At 37.3% G+C, this 12,729-nt stretch overlaps 1 protein-coding gene across 1 annotated transcript; it reads left to right on the plus strand.

Moving 5' to 3' along the window:
* The first annotated feature begins 231 nt into the window (after nucleotides 1–231).
* LOC139712189 (transmembrane protein 216-like) lies at nucleotides 232–5,490 on the plus strand. Its single transcript, XM_071624028.1, has 6 exons — nucleotides 232–352; nucleotides 1,182–1,198; nucleotides 1,963–2,056; nucleotides 2,568–2,660; nucleotides 3,348–3,549; nucleotides 4,118–5,490. The coding sequence occupies exons 1-6, from the start codon at nucleotides 292–294 to the stop codon at nucleotides 4,137–4,139; spliced, it is 489 nt and encodes a 162-aa protein (XP_071480129.1). The 5' UTR covers nucleotides 232–291; the 3' UTR covers nucleotides 4,140–5,490.
* The last annotated feature ends 7,239 nt before the right edge of the window (nucleotides 5,491–12,729 follow it).

The following is a 12,729-nucleotide window of genomic DNA, read 5'->3' on the forward strand; positions in this document are numbered from 1 at the left end:
AGATAATTAAAAAAATAGATTATAATCTATATAGTAAGAATTTATAAGATGATTTATACTATTCAAATTAATATTTTATTAATATCAAAAAGTGCGCTTCTATCCTCTTTGCTTCTGGCAGTGCTATGATGATACACGGTAACCACACTATACATTCGCGTACATGTAGGTATGTAATTTACGTACAGTGCTAGTGTAATAAGAATTAGTTGAAGCGAGGCCCGAGGGAAAGACACTTTCTAAATAGTAAACACTCACTTCAACTCAGAGATAAAGGATCACATCGCAATTATGGCAAATGGCCCAGCCACAAGTTCAACCCCGGCGACCGCCAGTGCTGCACCTCGAAGAGGTAATCGCTCTCGGCTAATTATGATTCAATCTGTCTCTCTGTTTCATGTGTTCAATCGATGCGAAGCTCTGAATACTAGTAATTGGTAGCAGTCCCTCTAGTCCCATATGTGATAAATAATGTCAGCTTTTGTTTGTGTGTTAAATTTGGATACTCGTAACACTCTCTACATCAACACAGGCCTAGAATAGATCTATAGAAATCTAGTTCGAGACTAGTAATGAATACATGTATAATAATAGTGATATTTTTTTGTGTGTGTATTTTGGGACCTGTTGTTTCACTATTTTGTTGAAGTGATGTGAAAATGTAATCTACTCTACTCTAGAGTAAAATTTACCGGTATATTAAAAACTCGCACCAGTCCAAGCCCAGGTCAAGGACAAGGGCAAGGCTAACCCTGTCGCGCGGCGCTGTAGCATAGTAACAGTACGGTACGTATTTGTCTGTATGGGGTCACTGCTGCGGTTAGGGCAAGGGTAGGTTTGACCTCCCATCCCAGGCCATGCCAAGACAAGACCAAGAGCAAGACCCGACTGCGCGCAAAAGTCTAAGGTTTCTACATCATGTTGCCAGCACTCAGCAGTTGAATTTGGACAGCATTATGGTCAATTTAATATGGGTGGCTTGATTCACCCTTCAGCAGAGCTAACTAAATAAAAGATTTCCCTGTGATGAGCTGTGAATGTATATGTATTCACGCAGCCACAGTGGAGTGGCACAGAACATTGACATTTAATAACCAATGTTTGTGACATGTGTGGAGTATGTTTTGTCGAGTTGATTAAAGTAAGCTTTGATTTTGAATATTTTTTTCTTTTCCTTGCAGGAAAGACGATTGCTGTTGTATCCTTAAATTCATAAGTTGTATTAATTTACTTTGGTTCAATTATAAAAAAGGCAAAAAAAAAAAAAAAAACCACACACACACACACATACGCAATTGAGTCTCATTCACTTTACAATCACCTCAGTGTGTTAATACATGCATTGACAATTGTACTATTTGTAGTGGCAGTTTAGTGAACCAACATCTCTGCCAAGCCCCCTGCCTCCTACTTAATGAGGTTGCCAATAAAATAAGTTGTACCTTGCCCTGCAACAAACCAGAGCACTGTCCAGAGATGGAGGAAAAAGTGTGCAGTGCATATACTGTAGTCAACCTTGCCTAAAGTCGAATCTACACCATTGTAGTACTGAAGAAATAGCTTCGACTTAACAGAAAAATCTGACTTACAATGAGGGATTAAAATCAATAGAATGTAAAGAGAAGAAGACTTCAAAAGACATTTGACTGAGGTGATAATTCGACTTATGCAAGGTTATTTCCTTGTTAATGCATTTTACTACATTTTGTGTATAATTAGACATGAGCCGAATGAGATAAGCTTTCTAATCAAAAGTGTTCAATAAGATTTCCTGCTGCCAATGAGCATACAACACTCTCATATCTATGGCAGTGTTCCTTTTCTAATGCTACTTCGAAACGTTTCAGCAAGACTGTTTACCCTTCTATTCAAACTGTAAAAAAGTGTATTTGAGTCTAGAGATAGATGGTTCAGGTTGGAAGGTAGAAGGTTACACAGCCTTGACCAAGTTTGAAATTCCAGCTGTCTTCACTACCTCTTCAAATCCTGTTCTACCTGAATGGCTGGTACTTTGGATTCCTTTGGATCTGTGAGGCCCTCATGTACATATACAAAGGTAATTTCATTTATATGCATTTTTTGTTTTCATCCCAGTATTTTATCTTTCATCTGACTTTGATCTCCCAATCAATGGGTGTCGTACAACCGCAGCTTCACATGTATGTATAGTGGGAATTGGAATATATTTGCAGTTTCTGTACATGCAACGTGTTCGAAGACGTTACCCGGTCAGTGATGTCAGTCGCAAATGGCAATAATTTAACTCCCCAATCTACAGTTGTACATTGTCTTTACTTCTAACTGTAGCTGATAAAAAGTTTCATATTTTTTTCTCCTCTTTCAATGATTACCTTTGTCCATTAATGTATTCATAAACAACACTTGATGCAATTTCATGTGGATATGACTTTGTTTTGATTGTCAGGTTTTATTTTGTTGGCAGAGAGGACAACAACAAAGAAAAGAGGAAAAATTCATGTTCCTTCAGTATTCATTTTACTACACAATATAAGCTTACTTTAATTGCAAACTTTCATGTGCTTGTCATTTTTTGTAAACTGTGGCAGGTTCAGTATTGCCATACCCAACAGAAAACTTGGCTGGAGAGTGGGTTCTCTTGTTCCTCCTGGTTGCCATCGAGTATGTGCGACTCTTCTTAGGTAATATGCAAATATTTTCTGTACATTTCTTGCTAGAACAAGAAGAAATATTGAAGACCATCTATTATTGAAAAAGAAAACCTCACAAATAGTAATGCTGATAAAAATGGCAAGAAGTAATACACTCTGCAATGCAGTATTCATATTATTTCATATTTGCCGGAGATATGATAACATATTGACCTAGTCCAAAGAGATAATAAATGTAAAGATAACAAAGTTTCAATCATTATGGTGGTACATTATACATGTATTATGTATTATATGTATCTCTTTTTTCCCAACAATCTTATGATATTAAAAAAAAATGTTCATCTTGATTTCTAAAAAAAAAAGGGATGTTCTAGGTAACCACAGAGATTTATAGACACTAGAGACCTGTCTCAATGTGTTATAAAAGCTAAAGATTGAATTAAGTTTGTTCCACTTGATGTTATAAAAAATACTGAAGATCATCTTGAACTTCGATAGACTTAGGTATGTTCACCAAATCAATTTTCTTTTTCATTTACCAAATCATTGATCCAGTAGATCGATATGTCATCTTTGATCGTGAAATAAAGCAGATACTTTGCCACATTCTGTCATTTCCAGTTGCTTCAGAAGGGCAAAAAGAATGTTTGGCCTTAAAAACATACAGGTCTGTTTTCATTTATTTATTTTTTCCTTTGCAATGCCACCCTACAGGAAAGAAAGGTAACTTGACAGAAAAGGTCGTCCACCTCGCTGTCTCTCTCGCCATGTCGCTGGCAACAATGTTTGGCAGCCTGTACCTCATCCTGTGGCAGACGTACGTCCTGCGGGCAGAGCTCATTCTCAATGCCATCCAACTCGCCTTCCTCGGACTGGAATGTGTCTTCAGTGTCATCGCTGTCATCTCATTTGCAAGGCAAGTGTGCCGAGTGGGAAGGGAACTGAGTCATCATTCAATCAGCAGAGACAAAGTGTGGCCGATGAAGTTCATTTTGTGACTTCCAAATCTAATTCAACAAATTGGAATATAGTGCTGATTGTGCCTTCATTTTTTTTTTTTTTGTTCATACAGGTACATGCACAATCTACATTACGTACTGTGTAAGCTTTTATTTTTGCGAGGGTTTCATTTTTGTGAATTTCATGAATCACTGTTTTACTTCAAATTTAACAACATGCAAAAATATCTCGAACTGACAGGCGTTAGTGCACTTATGGCGTCAATGTCATAATCGCAAAAACAACATCTTGCGAAAATGGTCCTGACCTCCTCGTTCACAAAAATATCTGTATGCAAAAATAACAGCGTGTAAAATAGTTGTACTGTACTTTGATGGAAGGGCTTCACAGTTGTACTATCTACTCTGACTCCATAATCATTGTTTTATGTGTAGATAAAAAGGGTATGAGCAGTTGCAACATACATGCAGTCACCAGATTGTTACAGATATATCTGTTTTTTTTTTCCTTTCTAATGTTTTCAGAGCTAACCAGACAGTGAGGTGAAGGGGTGAGATGCAGAGGAACCAGAATGAGTTAGCCAGGAGCATAATCCCTTGATGCAGAAGGTTGCAGGTTCAATCTGCTGCTACTTTAGACGTTGCCGGACATATGAAATATAGTTCAGACTACTGCTCACAGCGTTGTATCGCCAGTCCTCAGCTCAGCGAAGAGTGGACAATTTTCTTCTGTACTTTGTATCAAGTGCATGCACATGTTATGGAACAGCTGATGTTATATGGATATAAGTTTCTAAGGCTGTGCCAGGTACTGGATCACATTTGAGGATTGCTCAGCCATAAATTGCAAGTCTGGAGTTCATTGTCACAAAGGGGTTTTCAATGATTGAAAGTTGTTATAACAAAATCTTCGTGACAGGCAGTTTTTTTTTTCCGGTTTTTCTTTATAACCGAACAAATAAGCAATAAAAGATATACTTTAAAAGTAGACATATTCGTGGTATTGACATTTTTGTGTGTTTCGTGCAACCAGAAGCTAGCGCAAAAATGAAAGCATGAGAACATTTTTGCATGCCATATGTTCCAGTAACTAATGCCCTCATCTGTGGAATTAAAGGCATGCAAATTCATCTTACCCTGTCCAGCATGAAAAATTACTTGTGCAGAAATATCCGCTTTTACAGTAGAGCAGATAATGTTAGGGCCTGAATTTTTACATTGTTGCAAGTGCAATTTTGTTGGAACCATGTTCGTTATAACGGGAGTGGACTGTAGTAATTACAGTCACCATTGTAATGACTCAAAGTGTCATGCCTGGGCCCAGTTTTCTAAAACTTGTAATAAATTACAAGTTATGGCAGTTGTTATAAGCTACTGAAATCCTTGCATCTGATTGGCTGAGAGCAAATTTGTCGTAGAAATGGGGCAGTTGTTACTGATAACAAGTTTTATGAAACGTGACCCTGATTTGTTTGGAACATACTGTAAAACATGATATATTCGCGGCACGAAATTTTCGCGAATTGGAGCCGACGGCCTTTTTCGTGGCATGAAATTTTCGCGAATTGCCACTGGCGTTCAAAGCATACAGTGTAGATAAGAAATTTTGCCTGCATTTCAATTTCACAAATCTTGGCGCTTGCGAAATTGCGAAATTAAAATGCACACGAACATTCCTTGTTTTACAGTAGTTGCTGACATGACATACAGTTATTGCAACTCACAATTGTCATGGCTTTATGAAATGGTGTCCAGATTAGCCCTTTGTATGTTTTCTTGTGAACTTAGAAAGTCTGCTTGCCTCCTGAATGACAATTATCCATGTGATGATGGATGGACCCATTGAAAAACACTCGTCTGCAAATAGAGGCCTGTTTCTTTGTCTCCAGCCTCAGATGTTGAAGGAATTAATGAAAAAAGCATTTGAAGGCAATATGGTACTAGATAGAAGATAACAATCAGCAATACTGGTATCGTCAGTATGATATTGTCGGAGCAGTGGTCTTTTGTTGAATTGTAAATAGAATTGTCATTTTAGTTTGAGATATTTATGAAAAGTACTTTTCTGTTACTTGCATCCTATGTAGTTCTGTACATCACTAAGGCCACCAAAGTTTCATATGAGATAAACATATATGTGTACTTGAACTAGAACCCTAGTATTGCTATAAAAAAAAAATATATTACTGGTAGAAGTTTACTTAGATTCCTCTTCGGTTGTAAAGAAACTTCTTATGCCATGCATGTGCAGGCAAGACCTTGAAGTTATAAAAACTGTACCAGAAATTTTGCATCAAACATACTGAAATGTATGGTTCAAACACCAACAATGCAATAACACAACTAATTAACAAAACTGTTAAAAGAAATGAAAGTAATTCCCTTTACAATATTTTTCTCACACCTATGTCAGCCCTGGTGGCCTATGGCCTTTTACAAATCTGAAAATGTGTGTGTGTGTGTGTGTGTGTGTGTGTGTGTGTGAGATCTTATTTCTTTTTTTTTTCAGGATTATGATTGTCATCATAAGCTTAGACTACAAAGAACGTTGTGTTTTCAGCGTGACAAATAATTGAGATGATAGACTGAAGATATTTTTGTTTTGTTGTATTGATTAAGGATAGGGGGTCAATGTTCTGACTGGGCGGCCTAATGGAGTACATGGGATTTGCCTTCCAACGTGGAATGAAAGTACAATGTAAATTGTTGGATTATCAGCATTATGATACATCGCATGGTGGGAGATATTTTGTTATCCTTTAGGCTCTTTTCATGGATCAAATCTTGCCACAAGGGAGATCATGTTTAAATTCCTACAAAAGCCTATTCAAGGTGACCATGACTGGCTGTTACCTGTATCTAAATCAAATGTACATGTGTAATTTGTCCATCCTCCTATCACAGAACAAACCATGAATACAGTGTACATTATGTACTGTATATGTTACTATACACCTGTACAGTGGTATGTTTTATGTTGCAGGGCAAGGCATTTCATAACAAAAAAAAGAAGAACCATCTTTTCTGTTCCATACATTGACCAGTTAATAGAGTAAATGTGCATCTCTCATGTTACACAGAAATTATGGTTTATTTTCAGTAAAATGTTAAAAATTAAACCCCAACTGCGCTATTTTACCATACATTGGAACAATGCTTAAAATCTACCCACTTTTTTATCAAAGTAACTGTTTATTCATGAAAATTGATTGTTTTGTTTTTATTTATGCTCAAATCTTAGAATGCGATAGCGCCCTTCTGATACTCAGCTGACGACATGCCTTAATTATTTGGTGCAGAGTTATGTTGTTTTTTGTATGGGGGGGGGGGGGGGAGGGTAGGAGGTTGGCCTCCTTACAAGCTTACAAGATTGCCATCTGCCAAAATTTGAATTTAGAACCCCCTTCAGTATTGTCATTAGCTCAGAAACATATTTTCTTTAACTAAAATTGCATTGAGCCCAACTGTTTACTGTTCTGCAAAGAATGTTTTATGAAGAGCTATGACTTGAATTCTGCATTATAAACACTCAGATTATGATATGTCTACATAGTAGCTCACATTGCTCTGATACATGTGCCATTCTAAGATTCCTTTGACTGCCACAATCACCTTGATGGGTCTTCACATAGTACTGTATTGCCCTAAATTTGTATTCACGTTAGTAATGTATAGAGTGTATTGTTCACAGGAAGTGATACGAATGTATTGTTTCAGACTTGAATTGTCCAGAATACTCTGATTTGAGCATGTGACAGCTGACTATAAATAAACTTGAGTTTGAATGAGTAGAAGTGTGTGCATGTGCATTTAAATGTTTTCTTGTGATATTTAACATGTCTCCCCCCCCCTTTTTTTTTGTTCTTTAGCCCAAGCAATCATGTTACAAGAAGTTTACAATAATGTTATAACACTGTACATGTAGGCCTATAGCCAACTGGAGTAGTTGCATCTATGACCATGCAATACTGAACTGTTAAAGATTTTAAGGATATTACTTCAAAGGTCAGCGGGTAAACATAGGTCATTTTCACATTCCATTAGTACATCGTATACTGTAATAAAAATCAGTCAAACATGGTACATACATTGTATGTACAATAAGAAGGTCAAAAGAGGATAAGAAAGAAAACTTTACATACATTATCACATTTTTCATGTGTTTCTTTTTCAAATGCAATGATATGTTGTCCTAAATGTAAAAAGAAAAATAAGGAAAAAACAAACAGATAGCCATAGGTCTGGTGAACAAAGCATATTAGTGTTAAAGGGATGGTATAGTTTTGGTTGAGATGGAGCTTCAGATTTCCAACTTCTTTGTGTGATAATGAGAAAGCTCTTATGAAATATGAAAGAGCATACATTGTACAATTCTGAGAGGAATTCAACATTTATTTGATGAAAATTGGTTTTGAAATAGCTGAGATATCCAGAAACAATTAGGTCCTATAATAAAAGGTCGGTCCCATCTTTTATCAGGACCACTTTGTTTTACTTTGTTTTGGATATCTCAGCCATTTCAAAACCAATTTTTCATCATACACGTACAATGTATAAACTTTGAATACCGCTTAGAATTGTATGCTCTTTGATATTCCGTAAGTGGTTTGTCAGTATCTTGCAACAGTAAAATCTGTATCCCCATCTCAACCGAAAATACACCATCCCTTTAAGTGCGTATGAATGAGTGAGCACGAAGCGACACAGGGTGCATATACTGTACAGGAAACAAATCTCATTTTGAATAGATGTACACAACAGTATCGACAGTCGGAAGAAAGACAGCATTTGCTGCACATTTAAACTTAGGTTTGCCGACTAAATAGCAAATTTGCGAGGTTTGTAGTGGTACAATGATAAAGTTTGTGGGGCTGGTCGCAACGAGTCGCCACTCCCTTCTAGCGAAACTCGACCAAGTGGTGACGGAACTCGTTCATAAACAGGTCGGTGTGAACGCGAGCACGAACGTTATGAAATGTTTGTTTTGTTTTGTTTTTCTTTTTTCTTTTTTCATTTTACGCATCGTATGCATTCATGATACGGTGACATTGGTTGCAGCATTGCTAAGTTATTGCAGCATTCACAGTATTTGATGACAAGGACAATCGGTGCTTCGTAAAGAAGAAGAAGAAGAAGACGACGACGACGACGACGAAGAAGAAGAAGAAGAAGAAGAAGAAGAAGAAGAAGAAGAAGAAGAAGAAGAAGAAGAAGAAGAAAAAGAAAAAGAAGAAGAAGAAGAAAAAAAAGAAGCGAAAGTTTAAAATTCCGTAAAACTTGTATTTTAGGCTCAATTCTAATGACAAGACCGCTTCTTTATTATCAGTAATATCACTGACACGTTTTGGTAGTTGTTTTTTTTTTGGGGGGGGGAGGGTGAGGAAAAGTTTGAAGGTCAAAGGGCTATGTCCAATTTCAAGAATGTTTTCTTATAGGCTTTTGAGGTTATGAATTGATTTAAAATATATAATTGTGAATTGTTTGAAATATATAACTTGTATGTAGATATTAGTTCTTAAAGTAGTAGGTCCTACAAGTCATGTACACGTAACAAATTTAATACAGTGTACTCCAAACTCGGTGGTTGATAACAAGCTGTCACCTCAACGATTTTCGCGTGTTATCAAATATCTTATGAAACTGGACCCAACATTTCATAATACAGCGATTGTAAGATAAAACCAATTGATAGAATTCAGTCACGCGTGGTTTGTCGAGACAAGTTTAAGAACAGTTAGTTAATTACAGTTAGGAACGGTTAGTTTAGGAACAATGACATAATACTTCAGTGAAATTATCATATGCTTTATATGAAACTACAGACTTGAACATTTCATATCATTGCGACTGTAAGACAAAACTATATGACAGAATACAGTCACGCTTGGTTAGGTTATGAACAATGACAGAGTTCTTAAATCATTTGGAGCGTGGACTGCTGAGGTCAATGGAAGACTCTTTCAAGATCAAAATGTCGACTTGCATTTTTTTCTGCTGAAATTCGAGAATGATTATACAATTTGAAGGCATGGTCAGACCATCTTCAGGGAAAGGACTGGAATAAATTAATAGTACCAGAAAGAACAAAAAGCCTTTTAAAAGAAGAAAAATTAATGATGGATTAAAGAACAGCTTCAAAAAAAGAAAAGAAAAATACAGTTTCTTTTTTAATTTCGAAATAAAGTTAACTCGAGATACAGGAAAAGTTTTCATTCTCTCCAGGCCTCCTGAACAGGATCTGTTACATTATGAAAGATTAAAATGTGACAGTGCAACTCGGAAGGTCAGGTTTAATAAAGTTTCTATATACACATCAGATTTTAGGCCTTCAGATTCCTTTAACGGTTCGTAATCTTATGAAAACAGTGTTTCAACAGCAGGCTTCACAATTTAAGTGGGTCACTTTCTTGACTTTGAAACGGAGGTCCCGAATTCGAGTCCTGTCTATAGTGCAGGGGCAGATCCAGGAATTCCGTAAAGGAGAGGCGCCTTTACAAAATTAAAGGGGGCGCACGCGTCCCCCCCCGCAATTTTTCTCTTTTTATTTATTTTGTTTTAATTTATTAAAAAAAAAAAAAATTAGGAGAGGGCGCGCGTCCGGTGCGCCCCCCTCTGTATCCGCTTGGTGTTTCTACACACCCTAGATATCCCTCTCGACCCAGATGTGTCAATCTGTCAATAGCAAAGTTCCTGACAATGCTGAGGTATTATGACCCTCGAGAGGTTGCTGAAAGAATTAAACCTGAGTGGATGAAAACACTGAAAAGGCAATACCCTGAGTATAAAGAAGACCATCATTCATCGATATATTGTTATCATTATTCATGCATCATACTAAAGCAAAATATTGCAGCCAAAGAAAATCCAGTTACAATGAAAAGGATCAAAGTACATTACTAGAAACATATTATGTCTCCAATATGGGACCCATTTATGGAAGAACAGTCGTAATTTTCATACATGCCTATGGTTAAACGGGTAATTCCCCGTTTATTCATACCGAATTATGTATTTTTCTTGCAAACTGTATTCTCGAATTATTTTACCTGGAGACGGAAATAAAAACAACAACGTATTATATAACAATATGCATCAGCGAGGGCAAAATAAAATTGCTCTATTACTTTCTAAACATAATATCGCACAGAGGTTTCTTCGATTTTGATATATAGAGACCGTGCAGAGGCGATATCTGAAAGCGGGACAAGGTTGTAGAGGGGGAAAAGATATTTTTAACAAAATTTAAGTGAAAGGAGAAGAGCGGATCAGTGAAATTATGTTTGAAGTCCAACGCGTGTATCCTGTAGGCCCTATTTATGTTCGTGCATGTGTGCGGTCTATTGTGTAGGGGTTGTTTTCCGTGATTTTGTTGTAGATATCGAAATAACTCTTCAATTCCCATGCAGGCAACCTCCAAAAAAGCCATTAGAATTCTATTCGTTTTCATATTTTCACTCTGTCACTTTACAAAACCAGTGAAATAGTGGGCTGGTAATTGGGTTACCGCGTGAGAGACACAGGAGCCGCCACGCCACTCCTACATCAGGCCCTACGACCGTGTGGTTCCCATGCACTGATCCATCGCCCTCTATCATAGGTCGTGTATTATCCACATTCAATCAGTCTATTATAAGCCCACAGAACTTTCTGTGATTAAGCCTCATGTGTCATGTTTTGGGGCCGGCCATTTATACCTGCACTAATCAAAATGAAAACAAAATTAAACGCAATTAAAGGACGCAGAAGTAAATGTTTCCGGCTCTATAGATCCGAAACATTTGCTTCTAAATATGCGTCTCGTTAGGGCCGAAACGGCGGTGTTTTGACATTGTTTTGAGAAAAGTCATACTTCATTTAGATCTTTTTGGAACAAAATAATTCTATAAATAGCATCGCGCTCGAACTTGAGGTTTGTTAATGATCGAAGGTTAGTTTTCAAAGGAAATATTCAGCTGTTCACGATAACTGTCCGAATCGGCCTTTGAAGTCGACAGACATGTCCAAACAATGGCCTCTTTTTCTTAGAATGTGACTCATATCGTGAGGAGAGGGATGAGGGAAGCCTCTTACTACAACAACTCTATTAATGTCTAACCCACCTCATGCTAATATCTGAGTAAAATGCAAAATTCACATAAGAATCATAACATCCGAAAGCAATACCCCCCCCCCCCCCCCTCCTTCCACTTTGCGTCAAGCTCATGCGCTGCTCAGGTACCAACGCAAAGTTTTGACACCACAGCGTTTGGACGCACCAGTTTCGACACACTGGAGGTTAGGACCTGGTGTATACTAGTAATAGATCCAGGGATGCCAAGTTCAAATTTTTTTTATGAGTGAGATTCTCATGACTCGGTATCTCAGCGAGCGAATGTGCGCTCGAGCGAGGGTGTGGGAGGGGTTTTTCCCCCCGTGGCCTCCCACGGTAGGGAGCTTTTTCAATTTTTTAGCTCATAATGGTGCGATCTGGTGCATTTTAGATCCCTCTAAGTGACTATTTTTTACTTATTTTGAAAGACAAAAGGGAAAATATACCTTTAATTGCAACTATCACTTTCATTTTTTGAGGTATGCTCATTATTATAGGCCCAAGTTGCAGACTTCGCCCGATGCGTGAGAAAAATGGGTGCCATGCGTGAGATCGTGAGACGGCCCCTAAATGCTTGAGTCTCACACAGAATGCGTGAGACTTTATTGGTGCTCTGTAGATCCCCTGACCCAACTCAGACTTTAAAGGGATGATACAGTATTGGTGGAGATAAGAATTGGGCTTTTAAGTTTTTGCAAGATACCAAGAAAACACTTGTGAAATAGTACAGAACATGCCCTTTTTAGAGGAATTCAAAGTTTACTTGATGAAAATCGGGTTTGGAATGACTGAAACATCCAAAAACAAAGTAAAACAAAGCGATTGTAATAAAATGTGGGTCCCACACTTTATTAGAATTGCTCTTTTTTGGATATCTCAGCCATTTCAAAACCAATTTTCGTCGAATAAACGTTGAATTCCTCATAGAATTACATGCTCTTTCATATCTCATAAGAGATTTTTCATTATCTCACCAAAAAATGTTAGAGACGTGAAATCAGGTCTCAACCAAAACTGTACGATCCCTTTAATAATATTCTCCTCGCCT

The sequence above is a fragment of the Diadema antillarum genome, unplaced genomic scaffold (assembly GCF_040938485.1).
Source record: "Diadema antillarum isolate AM-2024a unplaced genomic scaffold, OU_Dant_1.0 seq00001771_RagTag, whole genome shotgun sequence".
NCBI lineage: Eukaryota > Metazoa > Echinodermata > Echinoidea > Diadematoida > Diadematidae > Diadema > Diadema antillarum.

Excerpts from the sequence above, each read along its gene's own strand:
- LOC139712189 (XM_071624028.1), top strand. The coding sequence starts at position 292 with ATGGCAAATGGCCCAGCCACAAGTTCAACCCCGGCGACCGCCAGTGCT. Across the intron at positions 2,057-2,567 it reads CCTCATGTACATATACAAAG|GTTCAGTATTGCCATACCCA; the intron begins GTAATTTCATTT and ends AAACTGTGGCAG. Across the intron at positions 2,661-3,347 it reads GTATGTGCGACTCTTCTTAG|GAAAGAAAGGTAACTTGACA; the intron begins GTAATATGCAAA and ends GCCACCCTACAG.